The sequence below is a fragment of the Thalia democratica genome, chromosome 9 (genome assembly GCF_965202585.1).
Source record: "Thalia democratica chromosome 9, ktThaDemo2.hap1.1, whole genome shotgun sequence".
NCBI lineage: Eukaryota > Metazoa > Chordata > Thaliacea > Salpida > Salpidae > Thalia > Thalia democratica.
Genome location: NC_139173.1, coordinates 9,870,049 through 9,895,392, shown reverse-complemented (window position 1 = coordinate 9,895,392; position 25,344 = coordinate 9,870,049). Strand labels below are relative to the sequence as shown.

The 25,344-nt window shown below is 27.6% G+C and overlaps 2 protein-coding genes across 3 annotated transcripts; one reads left to right on the top strand and one right to left on the bottom strand.

Moving 5' to 3' along the window:
• The first annotated feature begins 1,003 nt into the window (after positions 1 to 1,003).
• On the top strand, positions 1,004 to 11,727 carry LOC145844785 (uncharacterized). Its single transcript, XM_082952208.1, has 18 exons — positions 1,004 to 1,161; positions 2,633 to 2,692; positions 2,920 to 2,923; positions 3,321 to 3,437; positions 4,191 to 4,305; positions 4,610 to 4,705; positions 5,456 to 5,836; positions 6,585 to 6,756; positions 6,959 to 7,023; positions 7,717 to 7,868; positions 8,169 to 8,241; positions 8,851 to 8,988; positions 9,298 to 9,523; positions 9,984 to 10,171; positions 10,404 to 10,586; positions 10,706 to 10,967; positions 11,121 to 11,381; positions 11,592 to 11,727. The coding sequence occupies exons 1-18, from the start codon at positions 1,004 to 1,006 to the stop codon at positions 11,719 to 11,721; spliced, it is 2,781 nt and encodes a 926-aa protein (XP_082808334.1). The 3' UTR covers positions 11,722 to 11,727.
• A 3,246-nt stretch (positions 11,728 to 14,973) lies between these two features.
• Positions 14,974 to 24,789, bottom strand: LOC145844264 (uncharacterized). 2 transcript variants are annotated; one of them, XM_082951646.1, is made up of 16 exons: positions 24,694 to 24,789; positions 23,920 to 24,036; positions 23,349 to 23,463; positions 22,935 to 23,051; positions 21,748 to 22,125; positions 20,813 to 20,984; positions 20,353 to 20,417; positions 19,487 to 19,638; positions 19,117 to 19,189; positions 18,357 to 18,494; positions 17,838 to 18,066; positions 17,189 to 17,376; positions 16,793 to 16,975; positions 16,376 to 16,637; positions 15,938 to 16,198; positions 14,974 to 15,637 (listed from the first exon to the last, which is right to left on the bottom strand). In XM_082951646.1, the coding sequence occupies exons 1-16, from the start codon at positions 24,772 to 24,774 to the stop codon at positions 15,508 to 15,510; spliced, it is 2,661 nt and encodes an 886-aa protein (XP_082807772.1). In that variant the 5' UTR covers positions 24,775 to 24,789; the 3' UTR covers positions 14,974 to 15,507. The 2 variants fall into 2 exon arrangements, with proteins under 2 accessions (XP_082807772.1, XP_082807773.1); XM_082951647.1 differs by having other exon boundaries at positions 22,935 to 23,030.
• Between the last annotated feature and the right edge of the window lie 555 nt (positions 24,790 to 25,344).

Sequence of the window (25,344 nt, the reverse complement as noted above, 5' to 3'; positions counted from 1 at the left end):
TATAGCCTTAGGTGTATTTAAGAATGGCTGAATCAATTGTTGACAAGCTATAGAAAAATACCATAAAAAAGTCACGTGAGTTAAAAAATATTGCTATAAAATAATGTATACAAAAGATTTTGGTCGTTTTACGTACAAAAGTATACATTTATAGTCTAAGTTCAAGTAATTCACTATTAATTATTCATAAGACGGCTTATGAAGTATTTTTCAGTTGGTTTTTTAGTGTAAAATCTACTGAAATATGTATGAAAAACTTTTTGATAAAAAATGCGTAATTAACATCATGACTTCTGCAATGTAGTGGTTTAGTTTATCGTGACAAAATATCAAGCTTTGTTTTGAGAGAAAAAAATCTATTATGTATAAGTTTTTACAGCTGCATATGAATTAATAAAAACCATAACTTTTATTTCAATTTTTATGTATTTATTTATTCTGTATTTACTTTTACTTTTTATTTTAAAATTATTGAATTACTTTAGAATTTTTTATAAAAATTGTTAGTTTTTATATTTACTCTAAATAAGCTAAGCAAATATTGCCGTGAACAAAAGATCAAAAAAAAAAACTTATTTAAGTACAGAACTAGTTTTTAAAACACATCAATTATATTTTTTGACAATTGTTACAAGCTACTACAAAATTGTTGTACTTCTACAAACGTAGTTTAAAATTACTAGTTAGCATCATTGATAATTTATTTATGTAGTTTATTTAAAATTTTTTGTACAAGTTCAGTTTTAAAATGTTTTAAATTGTTTGTTAAAAATAAAAAAATAATATAATTTTGTAAAAAAAGCGGTAAAGAAGTTAGACTTTTGTAAAAATCTAGTTTTAATTTAGAAACAGTATATTTGAATATACTACAATGAAAACAAAAAAAGTGTTTTAAACAAGTTTGGAAAGAAGAAACTGTATTTTAAAACAAATTGAAAATTACTGTACAACGCGGTAAAAAAAAAACTTCTAGTAGCAACAAGTTGCAAGAAAATAAGCGATAATGTCAGTCAACGGCTCACTGTGGTGTCACAATCGAATCGCTGCTCGATTGTTGACTCGCCCGGCCCCACCTGCCGCCGACGACAGAGTTGGAGGCATTATGACGTCACAACGGCCGCTGGACGATGCAACTCTTTCCGATGCTTGGCCGCTGAAACGGTTTTGAATAATTCATAAGAAAATCGTTGAACTGTTGAGTCTTTTATAAACTCAAGTGATACAGTTGGTATAACTTACTGGTATTTTTGTTTAGCAAGTATCAAAAGGATTAAACTGAAGTTTTGATTAAGATATTTTATTTTAATCAGTTAAAAATATTTAAAATTCACCATACAGACAACTTTGAAGTTGGTTAAAGAATGTGTGTTTTAGAATTTTAAGTGTAACACAAATAGTATAAGTTTTTGACTTTAGGTTAAGGAAAAATGTGTAACAGATATACGTTACATAGAAATAAAAATATTTTTTTAGAATTCGCACTGAAAATAGTAAAGTAAAAGTAAAATCTGTTGAAATTTGAACTTTTTTTAATGATGGACTAATCTAACTATTAGTTGTTTAAAAACAAATCAGATACATAAACAAACATCTAAGCATAGTTTTGTGTAAGTTTTTTTTTGAAAGCTTAAAGTTAATTTTGTTTGAAATTATATAACAATTGTTTAAGAATATTTTAAGCACTAATAGTCTTTAATTTTTTTTTAAACTTTGACTGCATGAATTTATCATTGAAAAAAAGTTAAAGTACTTTTTAATACATTTTTATTAAAAATTAACTATATCAGATATATAACTAAATAGTTTAGAAAGGTTTTGTAGATTTCGCAAATTAGTTTCTAAAGCAAATAATTTTTTTGTTGGTTTTTGTCTAAACAAAATAAATCACAACAAATTTAAACTTTTATTTAAATTTTACTTAACTCTAAAAACTATATATTAGGTCAAACATAATATTAAATTTTAAAGTATTGCAACAATTAGGTAAACTAGAGAAATAAAAATTGAATTCTTAATACTGGTTGGTAATATACACAAATTACTTAATTGGATAATTGAAAACAATTTCTATAAAGTTTATTGTTTAATTTAAAACAATAAACCAATAATGTTTTAAGTTTGATTGAAGTAAGCTCTTTAAAATAAAAAGTTTCAAGTTTTTAAAATACTTATAGACTTATTATAATAGTTTTTAGAAGTTTTAGTAATAGGAAAAGTTTACTTTTAAGATTAGTTTGTGTTTTAGAAAATAAGAGTTTAATAAACTTTATTTGCGTTTACATATTTCTGCAAAGATGGTTTTTATACTAGATTTCGTATAAGTAAACAAAAAACTCTTTAAAAATTAAAAATGTATCGTGTTGTTAATCTTAACACAAACAAAAAAATCAAACTTATGTAAAAGCTTGTTTTTACGTGGTACAGCGTCATTACAAAACACAGGTAAAATAATTATTTACAAATAAAAAGATTTAACTATACACACACACGCATTACAAGACTGACGCAAATATTGAATAATTAATCTGGTGACTTAAGCAACTGCATTTATTCTTTTCGCAGGTATTAACAATAAAACAATAAAACAAAGCAAACAGTCAGTTAGTCTGTTATGACTTCAAAATCATCGCAGAGTCGGTATGGCATCAATTCACGTCATAGCGAATCTACTTCCTCGAGAACTTCAAGGAGCGTGAGTTTTTGTTCATTTTTTGGGTGGCAATAAGAATCTTTAAGGTATAATTGCCAGTGTCAAGTTGCACTGCAATTTTGAGAAAAATAGTAATCTGCCCGCTTATTATATGCTTGTAGTTTGTTATTTTGATTCTTGTGAGAAGGTAGTTATATGTGACGTGTGAACATTAAATAAAAAACATTATATTTTTGAAGTCGTGATTAGCATAGGCTATATATAATTAGGAACGTCTGTAGCAAAATGCTTTTTGAGTTTTGTTTTAATAAATATTTTGAAATAAAATTCATTTAAATAGAAAAAAGTTGTTGAATCTTAACAGAAAGTTCTAATTTATTGCATTTTTTAGCTAACAATAAATTTCAGTGTAATTTATCAAAACCAAAACAACATGTTTTTAAAATATGTAAACAGTTTAATTAACTAATTTCACAAAAAAATAATCAAAATTAATAAGTTCAATGCCAAAAACTAATTTTACACTTATAAGAAGTTATTATAAAGCTAAAATAAGTAAAACACTAATTACTTTTTTATTTTTTTTTTAATTCAACGTTTGTCTGTTTAGATAAACTTTAAAATGTTTTATTAAAAGTAATTTTTACCAAATTGTTTTTTTTTTTATCAGAATGCGGACATGGTACACTCCAGTTACGCTCGTTTAGTTGAAAAGATTCAGCGATTTGAAAATGAAAACAAAAATCTGGTTAAGCTCGTTGAAAACTTGAAGGGTGAAAATAAAGAAGTAAAAAACATTAATGTATTTAAAATAGTTTTGATTACATTTTTAAAGTATTTTAACGAATTTTTGATCAACAAGAAACAAGACTAAAATGTTTAGATTTTTTTTAAACAAATTCTCTAGTTTTATACTTAATGTAGTATAAAACGCTGAGTTGCTACAATAAATCGAAAAGTGGCTTATACATCATCAAACCAACTTGTTTTTATAATTATTATATTGTTTATTGTGCAAAGTTAGACTCAGGCATCAAAACCTGAGCCACTTAATCAAGACACACAATGGGAATAATGAAAATTAAAACACTTATATTCAAGACCAAATAAACATAAACAAAACATCAAACATAGTTAAAATTTAAAAAACTCATTAACAAGATTAAACTCATTTGGTTGATATAAAAGGCGATAACTTAGTACACACAAAATCATTTGTACAAAAATAATTATATCAAATTAATATTCTGTCAGGGGAGGCGTATGAAACAAATGTTTTTTTCTTAATTGCAGTTAAACGGGTTGTATTACTAAGATTATGAAGTAAATTATTCAAATAGAAACGTAATTTTAATATTAACTTGACATTAGGGCGATTAAACTCTTTTCAATGTTTCATTTCTAAATAGTTGAAATGCTTTAGATAGAACTCTTTAAAAATGTATACGTATATGATTATAAATATTTTTTTGAAGTACTAAAACACTATTTAATTGTAAAATAAAGGAGTATTATGAATATAAATTCCAATGTAATTTAGGTGGAAATACAAAAGATGCTTGTTGAAAAAGAAAGGGATGAACTATTTGATGAATGTGTAATGTTGAGAAACCAAGTGGAAGAACTTACCAACAAAAACAAACTAAACACAAAAAGTAAGAAATTTCCATCAAACATATTATACTTTAATTATTGTACCTATCTAGATAATTTGTACAATAACATCATGTGAGCTTTAGTACCAAAAATTAAGTTTATTTTATTTAGTTACTAAAGTTAGTCAAGTAAAATAAAAATCAAATAATATGTTTTTAGAAATATGGGTCAAAAACTTTATAATTTATTAAACATATAATTATATTTATTATTAAAATTAAAATTAACAGTTAAATAAAACCTAAAAGCTGTCTAATTAAACATTTATATATTTAACATCAAATAAAGTTTACACTAAAAAAGGAAGAATAAAGTCTTCGAGTGAGCTTAATCAAGAAAACGAGGAAGTTAAAAGAAACCAAACTTCGGCGAACTGGAAACAACTGGCTGAACAAACAGGTTATTATATTTGAAAAATTCCGAATGTCGAAACCGAACAAATATATTGATATATACACGAGATATAAGCGTCATACAGGAGTTTTCATGTTTTGTTCAAACAAAGCAAGCTGCTGTATAAGAATCAAAAGATATGCCGACAAGGTTAAAAACATTTTGCGGGCAAACAGCCTCGCTTTTTCATCCAACTCGCAAGAAAAACACGCATGAAGCAGATCACTAAAAGTTTATCTTTTCTTCTACTTTTTCAGTTTCAGCTACTAAATAACCGCACGTAACGAATATCCAATTTTACCTTGCACTTGAGCTAATTTTCATTTCTCGACTTTCAATTTCTCCTTTTGGTATGGAATTCCTCACTCGTTATGTCATTTTCTTCACCCTAGTTTCCATCTTAAGGCGCAAAAAATTAAAAGACGTTTGTAATAAGAGAACAAGGTAACTTTACAACTAAATATTTTATACTATTTTGACATTTAAAAGTGTTAAATTACTTCGGTAGTCAAAATTTGATGCTTTTCATAAATGATTTTCAAATTGTAATTAGCAAAGTATTACGTAAACGCTATAGCTACTTAAAAAATACTTCGAATTTTTTTTTACATATCTTCTACCTTTAAAACATTAAACTTAATGTTTTAACATAATATACATTATTCTGCTTAAAAAGTGTTAACCATTTATACTACCCCACTACAATTATAAAAAAAAAAAAACATAACATAACACTTTTTTTTAAATTTATTGCAGGTATGCCAGACCAGCTTATCGAACAGCTTTTCACAAAACTGGCTCCATTCCTCTCCCTCCTACTTTCCACTAAACCGGCGGAAAAAATTAATAAAATCAAAGGGATTCCCTCGGAAGACAAAATCACAGAGGAGGGAGACCTGAAGTATTCCGACTATAGCGGGAAAATGAACTTCAAACAGCAGAAAATCGACGAGATGAAACCGAAGATGGGAGTGAAAGTGGCTGAAGATGTGGAGACAAACAGCAAGAAGCAGGTGGAGAGCGAATCGGAAAGTGAAGACGTTTTTCACGAAACAGAAGAACGTCCAATCAAAAGCCAGCAAAATTCGAGGTTCAAAAATCGAGGCTGGTCATCGACGGAAATCGACAACGTTACAAGTGATTATAAATGATTTTTTACTGGTAACATATTATTAGATAAATAGTAAATATCAGCAAAACTACCATAAAAGTTATACTAAGTAGTTATCAAATAGTGTGTAATCAAATAGTTTCTAAATTCTAGAAATTTTGATATAAATTAGGCTTACAAGTTTTAAAAAGAGAAAAGCAAAGTTTAATTTTTTGAAAAGTGTCGATAAAACTTACTTAAAATATTTTTTTAAGTGGGAATTTACTATGTATCTAGTTTTAAAAATATCCGCTAAGTTCAGATTGCTTACAATTATGTTAAACCCATGTTCCTACGATTTCGTGACGCTGTTATTTTTAAGTAAACGATTAGATAAGATTATGTGGTTTTAGTCAAAATTTTTACCAGATAACGTCATCAAAGCCTAATGATTATTTGCAAACACTTAAAAAAGCGTGTGACAGTTTTTATAAATAAACCAACTGTCTTTTAGTCAGTATTACAGTTGTTTATCTTTGTTTACCAGATCTTAATTCCTAAATCACGTTTCGTGTTTGGTGGTATCATTTTTCTGCCCGAAACTAAATTGTTTTGTTTAAATGTTGTAATTTAGTTTATAAAATAATTTGGTTTGGTGTTTACAAATCTTTTTGAATATTATAGGTGAACAACTTTCCGTTAATGCCGAAAACTAAAGTCCAATAAGTCATTTTAAGTATCATAATGAAACATGATACTTAAAAGTCTTATATATTTAAAAGTATTTATATGAAGGGTATACAAACGGAGGTAAGATACCTGTCAAGGTGGAAACACAAAAGAGATGTGTGAACGTTGTAGTGGAAGCAGAAGATGTTTCAAACAGAAATTCTTTCTACGCGAATAATTATTTTGTGGAAGAAGGTTACCAGCAAAACGAAAACCATCAAAACAAAGATGATAGAGTGTATGTAAAGTTTTGTTTTGTTTTTAAGTTTAATAACTCAAATAGTAGATAATAACCGCTTTAAAACGAAAGGTTTAAAATTCTACTAAACACTCAGGTAAACATTTAAAAACTTGTCAATATTATTTTTTTTTAAGTTTGAATAGTAATAAAACTAACTGTTGTGTATTTTAAAATAATCAAAAAAATACTATGAAAGCAGATACTATACTGAGGAGAATTGTGATGAAACATGTAACGATCAAGAAGAAGCGATAAGATTGCTAGGTTAGTTTCTATCAATAATAAATAAGCTAAAATTACTACGCACCGTTTATAATGGCGAATAAAAATAAACGATGTTTTAGAGGCAGAAGATTAAAAGTTATACTTACGTAAACAGAAATAAATTTTCTGAATGCAAACTTAAAGACTTTAATAAAAACAACACAATATTGCTATGTAAACATTTAAAACCAATTTAATAGCTTAAACCATTAGTTGAACAAAACTTATAATGTTTTAGTGTAAAGAAAATGATATTGAAATAACAAGTGTTCCTTTGATGTTATAACAAAAGGCAGCTAATAGCACCTTACATAATCTGTAAATATGACACAAATTAATTTATTACACACAAAGTACTTTTCAAGGGTATGAATCATTGAAGCTGACTTTGCGAGATTTATATTTTCTCATTCATCAAAATATTACATTGTTTTACGATACACAAAGCAAACAGATCAGATTGACTGATTTATGTGACTATATTACTTTTATGGTATTTAAATAAAAAAGTTATGAAGTATGAGTAGTTTAACTTAAGTTATGAATTGTTCAAACAAACCCATACAGGTATAGCTTAAGCCTAAAGTAACTAAAAATGCTCAATTATTTACTGTTACTACATGTTTTTGAGACCATAAATTAAAGAATTCATCTGAATAAAATGTGTAAAATAATAAATGTTTAAAATTTCAGACCAAAGCTACTCTCATTCAAGTGACATGGATGCATTCAAAAATTACGCGACACTGGAGGAAATTAATTTGTGTCAAAACAACATGATGCAAAGAGGAAATCAAAAAACAGAGTCTTTGCCAATTGGGATGTTTTTGCAACAAGATTGCATGGTAAATTATATTTTTATGAACAAAATTTAAACTAAAAAAAGTGTTTGTGTTTTGAGTTAAATTAAATGAACTGGTATTATTTACCATGTTCGGTTTTTTTTTTTCGAATTACAGTTTAAACCGGTTTGTAGTTTAAAATCATGAAGTAACAAGTATTTCTAAGTTATTAACTTATTCACATAGTTCGAAGTATCAATAAAGATTTACCTACGTATTAAAAAGGCTTTTTGAGTAAAAAAGCTGAATTAACTCTTTTATTTTCAAAAAAAAAAACTTAAACTAACCGTGAAATTTTCACAGATGCGAGATTTCGATAATTTTGCAGTCGAGGACGACAACTGCAGTGAAGACAATTTCGTTTGTCCCCAGCAAAGTTTGTTTTTATAAATAAGAATAAAATTAAATCACTTTTTAAAATGTGGTTTTAAATATTTTAGCAAAAACTCGTTTTTACGCCCTAAAGTTGCATGTCTTGTTACAAACCAACAAACAATTCATTGGTTTAATATTTCACTCAAAAATACTAAAAATAAGAAAAGTAAAAGCTGCACAACTATATATATATTTTTTTCACGTTTTTCAATATTTTTTATTCATGAACTTCAAAAATGGTATTTGAGTGGTTTCATAAACTTTCTGAAAAATGTTTGAGTGCTTTAATTTGACATATACAACTTGGAATGTAATAATGATAGGATTGAATTAATTCCAAAAACGTTTAAAACATGCTGTTATATGGTTGTATAGCTCTCCTAAGTTTTTAGCACAACAAATAAAAAAAAACTATAAATTAAGAAAAATTGATTAATGGGTTGCGTAAAGTCAAAAAAGAAACTGTTTTAGTATAAACTTGCATACTTAATTATTTTTTAATTACATACGCTTAATACAGTTTGCGGTTCACTTATATCTAATCACACAAAGCTACTTAATTATAAGTTAAAAGTTTAAAAACATGCAGACTAACAATATTAATTTGCAGAGTTTATGATGCACAAAGCATCGCAAGGAACGTCCAAAGTCACGTGCTACAACCCTGAAACAGGGGCCAAGCAGCAGTTCAGCAAGTTTGACAACTACAACGACGATTTGAAAAACAGGAGAACACTCGCCGAAAACTGTAAGTTCCTGCAACAATTTGAAAGCACATTATATCATAATGTCGCAGCGTTAAATTCATTATCGGCATCAAAGCGAACTTGTTTACAACTTATCGCTCGTTTGTTTTACTAATGCTGTCTCGTAAACACAAACAATATTAAATTTCACAAACATTAAATTCACACCCTTAATGTTTTATGGCTTCAATTTAGCACGCCTTGCGTTTCAAGTGCCGTGTAACGAGCACCTGACAAAACTAACTGTTTTTTAAAAGCTCTGAAACCCGACACTTTTGCAGTTAATTTTATTTACCGCTCATTACTAACAGGCGAAAGGGCGCCGCTGAAACCACAAAGTGACTTCTACAAGAGGGAAATCCCCTTCGACTACCACCGGTCGGGGTCGTTCGACTTCAACATAATCCCCATCAACAAGGCGGTGTGCCCTAACCTGAATGGTGGTTCCCCTTCGAGAAAACCGAAACCTCAGGCGCCACTGCGCGGAAGCACAAGCTCCAAGTCGATCGTGGGAATAATGAAGTCCAAGTTTAGCAGGTTGTTAGAATTAGTTGGAAGAATAAATTTGTTTCAGTTGTATAAATTAATGATTGATTGTTTTGGAAAAATAAAATTGTTTAGAGTTTGTTTATTTAATTAAGTTGTTAATTTTCGAAAATCTGTTTATATAAACAATAAGGTCAAATCATTTTGTTAGTTAAATTTGTACTTGTTAATATAAATTTTTAAACTATATATAATTAGTTTTTACTTTTTCAAACTTTTAACAAATCAGTTTACCTAATATACTGTAAGTCACTAAAAAACATATTTTTTTGAAAAATAAACGGTTTATTTTATCATTTTTAAAACTCTATACTGCAGTTAATTATAATAAAAATTAAAATAAACATTAGAAACTGAATGTTTACTAAGAGTAATTAAAAGTATAAAAATTTAAGCAAAAATATGTTTTATTAAAAACAAAGTTAATCTTAATTTGAAAACGTTTTCTTAGAGCATCTAAGGAAAAAACTAAAGACGCATCTAAAGAGTTTACATCAAAAAAGGTTCCTGTTTCTAGTGGTTATGTTAAGTCAAAGTCTCCTATGGGTTCTAAAGTAAAGCTGACAAGCTGTAAGCCCTTACAGCAGAAAAAACTGTACCAGGAAGACAAAATTTTGATTGAAAATCGCGTAGCAGAAGGTAAGTTTTTTGATCTCAAATTGGTAAACCTGAGTAATGAAAAAAAATTGTTATACACACAATTTTTTTTCAAGTTTAATATCAATATACTTTTGATAGTACAAGTTACGCTTTCAAATTACAACTGTTCTAGTTTGTTTAGTATTTAAATCAGTGATTTTTGTATTCTACTTAAAAATATCAGCTGAATAATTGTGATAGTGTTTTAAAACTAATCAAAATTATTTCAAAGGCACAAAAGACGTAGAAGCACTGAGTGATGAGGGATTCGGTGAGAGCAGCACGATAGAGCGGATGGAGAAGGACGGAACACTCACACAGAACGCAGTTTCGCCCAAGAAGAAGCAAGATGAATATAAATACGTGGACGGATTATCGAGTTCTACACCGAAAAATGAAGAAACTCCAGATAACAGTACGTAGAAATTAATAGTTTTCGTTGAGAATTAGTTTTCGGAGATAGCTGTAAACTGATTCTTTTTATTTTAGCTAAACTCCATTGAACAAAATACTACGACATGAAATTTTAAACAGGTAAGCCGACAACAAAAGTCAGCAAAGTGAAGGTTATAAAAAAGCAGTCCCTGTGTTCCAAACTGTCGTCTCCTGCCAAACTGCAGCAAAAACAACAAGGAAACAAAAACATAGCTGTTATGAATCACAGGAAGGTACCTTTAGTGGAAAGGCAACACTCAATTGACGGTTCGCGGCTGAATTTAATGCAGAAAGAAAAACAAGCAACTGTTTTATCGAAATCGAAAGGAATCCAGCCTCTCTCGTCAAGGGGACTGATAAAGTAATAATTTATTATTCAGTCAACAACATTATAAACAAAATACTTAAAATATAATAATTTTTAAAATTACCATCTTTTATATAGTACTCATGCAAAAATTCTTTTAAATATTCTTAACCAAGCTTAGCAAACTAACTCTAAAAAATTATTCAGAAGAATTGAATCGCCGTCTAAATTGATCAAACCGAAGCAACAGCTCATCAGGCAATACAGCACACCTGTAAATTTGGCTGCTGATGACAAGAACAATAGAAACAGCAAAAAACCTCTTTTCACCTACAAGAGGCTCCTGTCCTCCTCTGCAATCCCCCTAAACAGCAACCAGCCGCTCAGGTCACCGAACTCACGACTTTCTGCGTCGCCTAGAACGCCAAACCAAGATTGCAACGAGTTCAACGGCAGCCAGTACCGAAGGTTTGAAATAAAAAAAGCTATAACAAACTGAATGAATAATCTTTTATAACTTATTTTCTCAGTTTTTCGTACAGAAAGTTTATTTATTCTAAAATAAAGTACAGTTTTTCATTTATTTAAACTTTTGTTTTTTAAGAAGTGTTTAATAAGAAACTTAAAATTCATGTTACAAAATACAGAACGAACAATTTAACTAAACATGCTTCGCAGGTCATCTGTGTCGCCAGGAGAACAAACAAAAAAAGTTCCTTCTACAAACAATGACAGCAGCAAAACAAAAAAGCAACAATCCTATTTATCCCCACCGACAAGAATATCCCGATTAAAAAAGTCTACCTGATTTTAATTTATTACCGTCTTTTTCTTCTTAATTTTTACGTAATAAACATTATAAGTACTAGTGAAGCTGATTTTCTTTATGTATAGTAGAAAGATTTTAACTTTTTATTATCTCCATCAAGTAGTTTTATAACTTAGATGTTTATATCACTTGCGCCTTTTTAGAAAACGACAATTAATATAGTATCAAAGTACTACTGTGACTAGCTCGCATGGTTATCAAAAAAGCAAGTATCTGTTGTTAATTATAGGTTTTTGGGTGGCTTCAGATGTCCTCTATTTTTTTAAATAGCTTGAAAATTATGCAAGTCGTTTACATATTTGCTTAGTCAATAAAAAGAATCTTAAGTATTTTTTAAATTTGTTTTTATACTTATATCACTATCCCTATTCTACCTTACCCAAAAATAAAAAAGTATAATCAAATTTTTTTTTTAATCAGAAATAGTATGAAAAAAAGTATTTTTTGCTGATTCAGCAAATATGATATGCTTCTTATATGCTAATGGTTGCATGATTTCAAGCTATTTAAAAAAAAAAGTAGTTGAAATCTGAAACTACCCATAGTTTTTTATATAAGTATATAATGTATCAGATCTTTAATATACTCGATAGTACGCAAGTTCGACGTCATATAAACTAAATATAAGCAGCATGAACTTAAGTTTAAATAATTTTTTTTTTAATCTTTAAAAAAATTAATGTTTTGTAAATCCTAAAAGCAAAGTATATTTTCTGTTGTATACTAAAAATTACTACTATTTAATACTACAAAGAATTGCTTTTAGATAAGTTTTCGAAACAAAAATATTTGTACTTAAAACCTGTTTTAATTTAAAAGTTTTTGAAATATAATTGTTTAAACTAATACTTTAAAATTTAAAATTAAAGCAAAACACTATGTTTTTAACAAAGTTTGAAACAAAATGTTTAAAATAAATGTTTTAAATGTATTACAAACACAATAACAGCTTATTTTAATTTGTGCTAACTTTTTCAATCTTCTACTAGCATAACAATTTACAATCCTTGAAAGTAAAAGAAGTACTAACATAATTTAACTTCTATTATTTATTAACAGTTTGTTTAAAAAATTTTATAATTATATAAAATTTTGTAATTGTTTAAATCATAGTGTTAATTAAAGCAACTGTAATGTTTTTTAGAGATTTTAAAAACTAAAATAACTTTCTGAAACATCTAGTCATAAATTCTTCTATTGGTTTGAGAAAAGAACTTTTTTTTATACGAAATTTAGAATTTTCATATCTAAAAAGAAATTTTTTTTATAAATTAAGCTAATAGCTGAACCTAAAAATTAAATAAATATTAGTTTTTTTAAGCAAACTAAAGTTTGAATATAAACCTTAATCTAAAACCTTATTTAATGTGTATTAATAAAAGCTGTCTTAAAGAAACAAAAATTAGTTTTAATCTAACTCGAAGCATTGTTATACTTTAATATTCAATCATTTACTTTTAGGTTTTTTAGTTTGTATAGATGCTTCTATTATCAATAGAGTTTTTATAATAAAATTATCGAAATTTCAAACTTGTTGTGAAAATAAAATAATAACTTAAAGTATTTTATTCTTTTAACTTTATAAATAAAATACTAAAGTTTTAATAGTTCAAACTAAGTAAAAATCTAAATATAACTATAAGGGTAAATAGTTATGAAAATTTTAGATTATCTTAATAAATAAAAATATAAAAAAAACTTTGTAAAACGACATTTAAAATAGTTTAAAACAATCTATGAAGGAAAAACTTGAATAGAATATAACAGTATATATGTTTATTACATTAAATAATCTTTATATTTTCAAACATGTTGGTTACTTCTTATCAATTAAGATAAAAAATAAAAAAATTTTGTTTTAAAAACATCAATATAAAAAATTAGCCATGGTTGTTAAACGATAATTAACTAAATATAACTTGAGCTTTTATGATAAATTTTGTATAAATACCTTATTTTTTCAAACTTATGCTAAGTTTAACAAATCATACATATTTACCCTTAAGCTTTAAGATTTATTGTTGTTAAAAAAAATAATTTTATGTTAGATAAATTAATCATAGTTTGCCTTTATGTTACTTTGAAATAAAGTTTTAAAGTTTCAAAAAAATATACTTATTAAAGATTACGTTGCAGCTTTTAGTGTAGTAGTATTTTATGTAATCTTTTATCGGCTAATTATATTATGTGAGTCAAAAATGGTTTTTGAAAATGGTATTGGCGCCTTACCCAAGGTCTGTAGTTTTGCAATTCAGTTTTTAGTCGCTTAAATTTGAATGATTTTTTTGTATATGATGTGACAAAAATTTTTCTATAGCTTTAACTTACATACCTAATGCTAACAAACCTCGTATTTAAATGATTAAAGTGTATTCATACAGTTAAAATCAACTAAAATGGTAGTAAAGTTTTAGTAGTCGCTGATTTGGCACTTACAATTTAAATTTAATTTATTTACAAATTATTTGCTACGCATTGAGTGTTTATTTTATTTTCAATCTTTAAGTTCGCGCATTATTTAAAAACGAAAAGTGTTTATGTCATAAATTAAAACTAAAAAAAACAAAAAATTCATAATTTATACTGTTTTAATACGGAAGAAGTTACTCTGATTGCAAAATTAAGTCATACTAATGTTAAGTGTTTATATTAACAAAAAAAAAAAATTAATCAAAAATACTTCAATCAAACAAAAAAAACAAAAACGAAACGAAAATTCACAGTTAATAACAGCTATAAAATAATTAAAAAGTTGTTTTTTTTTAATTAATTAATGTATTACATACGTCAAACACTTATTAAAAAAAAGTATACTTTTATTAACCACTTTACACAATTAAAAAAATGGTTATAATTAGAACTAATTTAAATAAAACACACTACAAAACTAAAAAGTTAATAGTTAACATAATTACATTAGCTACAACAATAAGAGCTCTTATTTATTGCCTCAAATTAATACGGTATGTAGCCCAGACAAGTAAAATGGTAGTTCCTTTAACAAGTGCTGCAACTGATCTGTTGTATTATCATACTGTTTAAAACTCTACCACTATTTAAAACTGACTAATGAAAACTACTAGTATATAAAACTAGCAGATAGTTTTTATTGAAAAGAACTTTCTAAGTTTTAAATAGTAAGTCTATACTATCAAACTAACCCAAAGCACTTTTCCAATACTGTTTCTGGCTGGAGCAGTATTGTTCGAGCAAATTATTTTGTTATAGACTGTGAAATGTTTGTTTTTAGTTTTTTGATATAATATAATAAATAAGTTAAAACACAAGTTGTGAAAGTGAAATATTTAGAATCAAATAACCTCCATCTTGCAGTAAAGTTGCAGCTATGTTAAATCTCTCTTGTTTAAATTCTACTTTATCTGTTTTAAAATTTAATTCTTCAGGAAAATATGGATACGCTTTTATTATTCATGATGCCACATATAGTTTCCATCAAAATAATTTAATTTTTAAATGCTAATTTCGGAAATTTCTTGAAGTATTAAGCAACATGAAGTGAAACTAATATTTATATTCGTATTTGGTTTTTCAGTTATTGAGCGAGCTAGTCATAGTAGTAATTAAAGATTAGTCCAATAGTCGCTTTTCAAAAAGTGCAAGTTATATAAACATCTTAGGCATGATTGAGAAAATAAAAAGTATAAATAGTTCAGCTATACATTTAAAAAAACCAGCTTCACTAGTACTTATATTGTTTATTACACAAAAAATTAAAAGTAAATAAAAAAAGAAAACAAATTAAAATCAGGTAGATTTTTTCAATCGGGATATTCTTGTCGGTGGGGACAAACATGATTGTTGCTTTTTTGTTTTGCTTCTTTCGTTGTAAGTAGAAGGAAATTTTTTGCTTTGTTCTCCTGGCGACATTGATGACCTGCGAATATGTTTAGTCAAGTTGTTTGTCTTTGTATTTCTTATAATATTTCTTAATTCCTTTTCATACACTTCTTAAAACAAAAGAGCTCTTGTTACAACCAAAGTTTATTAAAATAAAAAAAACTGTTTGTTTTTTAGAGTGAACAAAAGTTTTGCACTTTTCACCGAATTTTGTAAGATAAGATATAATATAAAAAAAATTTATGTGTTTCATATATTCTAAATTATTTAATTTAAGATAACATAAAACTTAAGAATAACTCAATGTACAGAATAAACTCAGTTTTTATTTTAAAACCTTCGGTACTGGCTGCCGTGGAACCCGTTGTAATCTTGGTTTGGCGTTCTAGGCGACGAGGAAAGTCGTGAGTTCGGTGACCTGAGCGGCTGGTTGCTGTTTAGGGGGATTGCAGAGGAGGACGGGAGCCTCTTGTAGATGAAAAGAGGTTTTTTGCTGTTTCTATTGTTCTTGTCATCAGCAGCAACGTTGACCGGTGTGCTGTATTGCCTGATGAGCTGCTGCTTCGGTTTGATCGATTTAGACGGCGATTCAATTCGTCTAAATAGTTTTTTAGGATTATTTTATTTAGCTTGGTAAAGAACATTTAGTCGGTATAACATTTTTTAATATTTTTAAATATTTGAAGTGTAAAAGTTAGATTTATTTTTTTATTCAGTATAGTTTTACTTTTAGTATTATGTTTTAATTTTTGTTGACTGAGTAACAAATTATTACTTTATCAGTCCCCTGGGCGAGAGAGGCTGGGTTCCTTTTGTTTTCGACAAAACAGTTGCTTGTTTTTCTTTCTGCATTAAATTCAGCCGCGAAGCGTCAATCGAGTGTTGACTTTCCACCAAAGGTATCTTTCTGTGATTCATAACAGCTATGCTTTTGTTACCGTTTTGCTTTTGCTGCAGTTTGGCAGGAGACGATAGTTTGGAACACAAGGACTGCTTTTTTATAACCTTCACTTTACTGACTATTCTTGCCGGTTTACCTGTTAGAATGTCATTTTGTAGAGTTTTTTTTTAAATGGAATTTAGCTATAATAAAAAAAAATAGTTTACAGCTACATCGTTCATCTGTTAAATAGTAAAACATAATTTTTTAATTAAACTAATTCTCAACGAAATACATTAGTTTTCTACGTACTGTTATCTGGAGTTTCTTCATTTATCCGGGCAGAACTCGATAATCTGTCCACGTATTTATATTCATCTTGCTTCTTCTTGGGCGAAACTGCGTTCTGTGTTAGTGTTCCCTCCTTCTCCATCCGCTCTATCGTGCTGCTCTCACCAAATCCCTCATCACTCAGTGCCTCCACGTCTTGTGTGCCTTTGAAATAATCTTAATTAGGATTAAAACACTATTACAATTATCCAGCTTTCATTGTTAAGGAGGTTACTAAAACCACTGTTTTCAAGCAAACTAGAACAATTGTAATTTAAAAGCATAGCTTGTAATATTAAAAGTTTGATTAATATACACGTTTGAAAAAATGAAAGTGTGTATTAAAGCTTTGATTTAAATTTGAGATCAAACAACTACCTTCTGCTACGCGATTTTCAACCAAACTTTTGTCCTCCTGGTACATTTTTTCCTGCTGTAAGGGCTTACAGCTTGTCAGCTTAACTTTAGAAACCATAGGTGGCTTTGATTTGACATAACCACTAGAAGCAGGAATCTTGTTTGATGTGAATTCTTTAGATGCGTCTTTAGTTTTTTCCTTAGATGCTCTAAGAACAAAATTCGAATTAAGATTAACTTGGCTTTAATAATGTAGGTTTTTGCTTACATTCTTTGCTTTTTAACTGCCATAAGTATATATTCAGTTGTAAAAATTGAAGTTAATGTTGGTTGAAATTAATTACATGATATAGTTCTAAAAAAGGTAGAATACATAAAACTGTTTAACTAAAAAAAATATTTAGGAACTTACAACATATTAGGTGAACTTCTTTCGTTGAAAGTTTAAAAAAGTAAAAAATATATGGTATACAGTTTTAAAAATTTATGATACGTGTACAAATTCAACATAAAACATAATTTGCAATTACTTCAATCATAAATTTCCGGTAAATAGTAAAATTAGTTTCAAAATAAACAATATTCCTAAAACAATTTGCATATCTAAAACAATAAATCATTAAATTATACAACTTAAACAATTTTATCCTTCCAACTAATTTCTAACAACCTGCTGAACTTGGACTTCATTATTCCCACGATCGACTTGGAGCTTGTGCTTCCGCGCAGCGGCGCCAGAGGTTTTGTTTCCCTCGCTGACGGGGAACCACCATTCAGGTTAGGGCAAACTGCCTTGTTGATAGGAATTATGTTGAAGTCGAACGACCCCGACCGGTGGTAGTCGAAGGGAATTTCCCTCTTGTAGAAGTCGCTTTGTGGTTTCAGTGGCGCCCTTTCGCCTGTTAGTAATGAGCAGTAAACAAAGTTAACTGACAAAGTGTCGGGTTTCAGAGTTTTACAAAAATAATTAGTGCGGTCAGGTGCTCGTTACACGGCACTTGAAACGCAAGGCGTGTTAAATTGAAGCCATAAAACAATAAGGGTGTGAATTTAATGTTTGTGAAATTTAATAATGTTTGTGTTTACGTGACATTATTTGTAAACACACGAGTTCGCTTTGATGCCGATAATGAATTTAACGTTGCGACATTGTGATATAATGTGCTTTTAAATTGTTGCAGGAACTAACAGTTTTCAGTGAGTGTTCTCCTGTGTTGCAAATCGTCGTTGTAGTTGTTAAACTTGCTGAACTGCTGTTTGGCCCCTGTTTCAGGGTTGTAGCACGTGACTTTCGACGTTTCTTGCGATGCTTTGTGCATCATAAAATCTGCAAATTAGTATAATTAGTCTGCACGTTTTAAAATTTTATGCATAATTGGTAAATTACTAGCTATATGTGGTTAAATATATCAGAGTAATAAAAAAAAAACCGCAAACAGTATAATGCGTATGAGATTAAAAAACACTTAAGTATGCAAGTTTGGTACCAAAACAGTTTTCTTTTGACTTCATAGAACTAATTAAACAAAACTTTTTAATTGATTTTTTATTTGTTATGCTAAAAACTTAGGAAAGCTTTATAACCATTAAACAGCATATTTTTAATGTTTTTGAATTAATTCAATCCCATCACAATCATATTCCATGTTGTTTATGTCAAGTTTACAGCACTCAAACATTTTTCAGAAAGTTTATGAAACTACTTAAATACCATTTTTAAAGTTCATGAATGAAAAGTATTGAAAAACGTGAAAAGAACGCTATATTTAGCTGTGCAGCTTGCATTTTTCTTATTTTTAGTATTTTTGAGTGAAATATTAAACCAATGAATTGTTTGTTGGTTTGTAACAAGACATTCAATTTTATGGCGTAAAAAAAAATTTTTGATAATATATTTAAAACCCAATTTTAAAAAGTGATATAATTATATTTTAATAATAAAAACAAACTTTGCTGGGGACAAACGAAATTGTCTTCACTGCAGTTGTCGTCCTCGACTGCAAAATTGTCGAAATCTTGCATCTGTGAAAATTTCACGCTTAGTTTAAGGTTTTTTTTGAAAATAAAAGAGTTAATTCAGTTTTTAATTCAAAACGCCTTTCTTTCATGTAGGTAAATATTTTTCGATTCTTCGAGCTATGTCAATAAAACCATAGTTTAGAAATACTTGTTAATTCATGATTTTTAACTGCAAACCGGCTTAAACTGTAATTCGAAAAAAATATGTATATATAAATAAAATACTACCAGCTCATCTAATTTAACTAAAAACAGAAAAACTTTTTTGGTTTAAAATTGTGTTCATAGAAAAAAACTAACCATGTTATCTTGTTGCAAAAACATCCCAACTGGCAAAGACTCTGTTTTTTTATTTTCTCTCTGCATCATGTTTTTTTGACACAAATTAATTTCTTCCATTGTCGCGTAATTTTTGAATGCATCCATGTCACTTGAATGAGAATAACTTTGGTCTGAAATTTTAAACATTAATTTCTTGCAAACTTAGTTAAATTTATTTCTTTTATTTATAATTTAAAAAAATTGTTACAGTATGTAAATGAAAGAGCGTTTTTGTTACTTTAGGCTTAAGCTATACCTGTATGATTTTGTTTAAATAGTTCATAAATTAATTTAAATTACTCATACTTCATAAGTTTTTCAATTATTTTTTTAAATGCAATAAAAGTTTAACTTAATCACATAAATCAGATCTGATCTGTTTGCTTTGTGTATCGTAAATCAATGTAAAACTTTGATAAACGAGAAAACATAAATCTTGCAAAATCAGCTTCAATGATTCATGCCCTTGAAAAGTACTTTGTGTGTAATAAATTAAGTTATGTCCGATTTACAGATTATGTTAGGAACTATTAGTTGCCTTGAGCACACTAATGAACACTTGTTATCTGAGTAACCTTTTTTCTACATACTTAAATATTTATAAAGTTTTCTTGAAGAAAGTGGTTCAAACAACTATATTAGTCAATAGTTTTATTATGAACTTTATATATCAATATTATTCTTATCAAAGTTTTTTACTCTGAATTTTCGAATAAGGTGATTTTTTTATTTACGTAAGTAAAACTTTTAACATTTTGCCTATAAAACCTCGTCATTATTTTTATTGGCCATTGTAAACGGTGCGTCGTAGTTCAAATTTTAGCTTATTTATTATTGATGCTTACCCAGCAGTCTTATCGCTTCTTCTTCATCATTACATGCATCATCACAACTCTCCTCAGTATAATATCTGTTTTTATAATATTTTTTTGATGTTGTTTTATAAAAACATCATTGATCAGTTAATTTATTTTTTGTGTACCCTTTACATATTTTGTTTACATATGTATTTTAGTAATATTCTTATTTCAAAACTATGAAAAATATCAAATAATTTTTTTTAATATTTTAAAGTACCATTTTAGTATGAAATAAAGCAGTTAAGTTACTTGAATTTTTCTCTATATTTTGTAGGACTTGTTTTTTTTAATCTCTAGTTTAATAAAAAAATAAAAACCAAATCTAAACATTTTTTTTTATCAAATTCAAAAAGTATTTAAATATTTTATTTTAAATACTAAACATTTTAAATAGTTATAATTTTAAGATTGAGCTATAGTTAAAACTTAAAAAAACTTTACTTACACTTCGTCATCTTTGTTTAGATGATTTTCGTTTTGCTGGTAACCTTCTTCAACTAAATAATTATTCGAGTAGAAAGAATTTCTGTTTGAAACATCATCTGCTTCCACCACAACGTTCACACATCTCTTTTGTGATTCCGCCTTGACAAGTATCTTACCTCCGTTTGTGTACCCTTTATATTAATATATTAAGTATACTAAACTTAAATGTATCAACTTTCGTCAGAACATTTACAATAGATTATTAGTTTAAGAGTTAAAGACTGACATAAGGTTATTTTAAAAGCACTAATTATAAGAATACTTACTGAATTTTATAAAAATTTGTAAAAATTAAAAAAATATAAACTAATAACTAAATAAAAAACTATTTAATTTAAGGCAGGAAAATAATACCACCAAACACGAATCTTGCTTAAAAAAATAAGATCTGGTAAACAAAGATAAACAACTGTAATACCGAGCAAAAGACAATTGGTTTATTTATAAAAACTGTCACACGCTTTTTTAAGTGTTTGCAAATAATCATTAGGCTTTAATGACGTTATCTGGTAAAAATTTTGACTAAAATCACATAATCTTAACTAATCGTTTACTTAAAAATCACAGCGTCTAGAAATCGTAGGAACATGGTTTTTACATGTTTTTAAGTTATCTGAAATTAGCTGATACTTTTAAAACTAGATACATAGTAAATTCACAACTAAAAAAGTATATTTTAAGTAAATTTTATCGGTACTTTTCAAAATAAAATTTTTTTTTAACTTTTTTTTAAACTTATAAACCTAATTTATATCTAAGTTTTTAGAGTTTAGAAACTGTTTGATTACACACTATTTGATAACTACTTAGTATAGCTATATTTTTATAGTACTTTTGATAATATTTAATGTTTATCTAATAATTTATAAATAGTATTAAATCATTTATAATTACTTGTAACATTGTCGATTTCCGTCGAAGACCAGCCTCGATTTTTGAACCTCGAATTTTGCCTGCTTTTGATTGGACGTTCTTCTGTTTCGTGAAAAACTTCTTCACTTTCCGATTCGCTCTCCACCTGCTTCTTGATGTTTGTCTCCACATCTTCAGCCACCTTCACTGCCATCTTTGGTTTCATCTCGTCGGTTCTCTGCGGTTCGCAGTTCATTTTCCCGCTACAGTCGGAATGCTTCAGATCTTCTTCTGCGGTTTTGTCTTCCGAGGGTTTAACTTCGGTTTTATTAATCTTTTCTGCCGGTTTAGTGGAAAGTAGGAGGGAGAGGAATGGAGCCAGTTTCGTGAAAAGCTGCTCAATAAGTTGGTCTGGCATACCTGCAATAAATTTTAAAAATATGTTTTGTGTTTTCGTTTTTATCTTGTTTTGTATTTATTATTATGTTATTTTTTTTTCAAAGCTATTTCGTTTATTTTTATTTTTAGTTTGGTTTTTCAAGTAGTTAACAACTTTTTAAAGAGCATAAACATGTATATTTTATCGAAAACATTTAGTTTAATGTTTTATTGGTATAAGGTATATATAAAAAAAAGAATTTCGAAATAAGTTTAAAGTAGTTATAATGTTTACGTAATACTTTACTAGTTACAACTAAAAAGTCATTTATGAAAAAAATATCAAATCTTAACTACAGGAGTAATTTAACAGTTAAATGTCAAAATGACATAAATTGTTTAGTTATACAGTTACCTTGCTCTTTTATTACAAACGTCTTTTAATTTTTGCGCCTTAAGATGGAAATTAGGCGAAGAAAATGACATAACGAGTGAGGAATTCCACACTAACAGGAGAAATTGAAAGTCTAAATTGTAAAATTACCTCAAGTGCAAGGTAAAGTTGGATATTCGTTACGTGCGATTATTTAGTAGCTGAAACTGAAAAAGTAGAAAAGACATTTTTAAGGGATTTCTTTCATGCGTGTTTTTCTTGCGACTTGATCAAAAACCTGTTCAATGTTTGCCAGCAAAAATGTTTTTAACCTTGTCGGCACGTCTTTTGATTCTTTTGATTTGAAACAAAACAGAAAAACTCCTGTATCACGCTTATATATACACATATATATATATATACTTTAAGCTTTTTGTTAGGTTTTGACATTCGGAATTTTATTTTCAATTATAATAACCTGTTTGTTCAGCAAGTTGTTTCCAGTTCGCCGAAGTTTCGCTTCTTTTAAGCTCCTTGTTTTCTTGTATCAGCTCACTCGAAGAGTTTATTCTTTCTTTTTTAGTGAAAACTTTGTCTAAGATTAAGTATATAAATGTTTAATGAGACAGCTTTTAGGTTATATTTAACTCTTACTTTTATTTTATATATACGTATAGTTATATTAAAGACAATAAAAAAAACTTTGATCCATATTTCTAAAAAGTTAACTAACTTTTATTTATTTTATATTTATTTTTTACTTGACTAAGTTTAGCAACTAAATTTAATAAATTTAGTTTTTGATATTAACACTCTCATTATGTTATTTTACAACCTATTTAAATAGGTACAATAACTAATAAGTATAATATGATGTATGCAAATTTCTTACTTTTTGTGTTTAGTTTGTTTTTGTTGGTAAGTTCTTCCACTTGGATTCTCAACATGTCACATTCATCAAATAGTTCATCCCTTTCTTTTTCAACAAGCATCTTTTCTGTTTCCACCTAATTTACATTGAAATTTATATTCAAAATACTCATTTAATTTGCAATTAAAAAGTGTTCAGTACTACAAAAAAGATATTTATAAATACAAACCTATACATGTTTAAAAAAAATACTTTCTAAAGCATTTAAAGTATTCGAAAATTGTACATTAAAATGAGTTTAATCGCCCTAATGTCAAGTTAATGTTAAAATTACGTTTCTATTTGATTAATTTATTTCATAATCTTAGTAATACAACCCGTTTTACTGCATTTAAAAAAATATTCAAGTTGTTTTGATGACGTTTAAGTCGCTTTTCGATCAATTTAGTTTTTATACTGTATTAAGTATAAAACATAAAAACTAGCTTTGAAAAAATTTAAACATTTTAGTCTTGTTTCTTGTTGTGTGGAAGTTGTTTAACATATTTTAGAAAATAACTAAAAATGTTTCAAACATATTAACATTACTTACTTTTTCGTTTTGAACCTTCAAGTTTTCAACGAGCTTAACCAGATTTTTGTTTTCATCTTCAACTCGCTGAATCTTTTCAACTAAACGAGTGTAACTGGAGTGTACCATGTCCGCATTCTAATAAATACAACAATTCAGTAAAAACTCATTTTGATAAAACATTGTTTAGTCTATCTTTATTCTATACAGACAAAATTTAAATTTTTTATAAAATTAAAAAAAAATTATTAGTGTTTTACTTATTTTAGCTTTATAATAACTTCTTATGACGGTAAAATTAAGTTTTTGGCTTTTAGCTAACTCAGTTTGATTAATTTATATCAGATTATCTAAATAAATTGTTTACATGTTTGAATAAAACGTTGTTTTTGTTTCAATAATTTACAATTAAACTTTTTTTTGTTTGTAATTTTTTGTCAGCTGTAAAATGCTACAAGTTGAAATTTGCTATTTAAATTTCGACAACTTTTATCTTTTCCAATAAGTATGACTTTGAAAAATTTATTAAAATAAAACTCAAAATGCATCTTAAAATTGCCACAGACGTTCTTAATTATATATAGCCTGAGCTAATCACGACTTAAAAATAAAATGTTTTTTACTTAATGTTACACGTCACATATAACTACCGTCTCACAAGAATCAAAACAACAAATTACAAGCATATAATAAGCGGGCAGATTACTATTCTTCTCAAAATTGCAGTGCAACTTGATACTGGCAATTATACATTAAAGATTGTTATTGCCACCCACAAAATGAACAAAAACTCACGCTCCTTGAAGTTCTCGAGGAAGTAGATTCGCTATGACGTGAATTGATGCCATACCGACTCTGCGATGATTTCGAAGTCATAACAGACTATTTGCTTGTTTTGTTGTTTTATTGTTAATACCTGCGAAAAGACGAAATGAAGTTGTTTAAGTCACCGGATTAATTATTCAAGTTTGCGTCACTCTTTCAATGTGCGTGTGTGTATGGTTAAACCTTTTTATTTGTAAATAATGATTTTACCTGTCTTTTATACTGATGCTGTACCATGTAAAAACAAGCTTTTACATAAGTTTGATTTTTCTGTTTGTGTTGACATAAACAACACAATAATATTTAGTTTTTAAAGAGTTTTTTGTTTTTCTTTTTCGAAATCTAGTATAAAAATCATTTTTAAAGCAAGTAGTTCAGTTATTGCATGAGTATGTAAACTAAAAAAAAGTTATTAAACTTTTATCGTCTAAAATACTAATACGTCTAAAGGTAAAAGTTTTTATTACTAAAACTTCTAAAACAATAAAATAAGTCACTTAGTAGTTTTTAAATTTGAAACTTTTCACTTTACAGAGCCTACTTCAATTCAAATTAGAACACTTTTGGTTTATTGTTTTAAATTAAACAATAAATTTTAAAGATAGAATTAACTAAAACCTA

What these genes read in the sequence shown, in the direction of transcription:
- LOC145844264 (XM_082951646.1), bottom strand. Translation starts at nt 24,774, where the DNA reads ATGACTTCGAAATCATCGCAGAGTCGGTATGGCATCAATTCACGTCAT. An exon ending in AAACAAACTAAACACAAAAA is followed by an intron (nt 23,052 to 23,348) that starts GTAAGAAATTTG and finishes ACTTAATCTTAG; the next exon opens with ACAAAGTTTTCACTAAAAAA. An exon ending in TCGCCCAGGGGACTGATAAA is followed by an intron (nt 16,199 to 16,375) that starts GTAATAATTTGT and finishes AAAACTATTTAG; the next exon opens with ACGAATTGAATCGCCGTCTA.
- LOC145844785 (XM_082952208.1), top strand. Translation starts at nt 1,004, where the DNA reads ATGTCAGTCAACGGCTCACTGTGGTGTCACAATCGAATCGCTGCTCGA. An exon ending in TGAAGGGTGAAAATAAAGAA is followed by an intron (nt 3,438 to 4,190) that starts GTAAAAAACATT and finishes AATGTAATTTAG; the next exon opens with GTGGAAATACAAAAGATGCT. An exon ending in TGAAAATCGCGTAGCAGAAG is followed by an intron (nt 10,172 to 10,403) that starts GTAAGTTTTTTG and finishes ATTATTTCAAAG; the next exon opens with GCACAAAAGACGTAGAAGCA.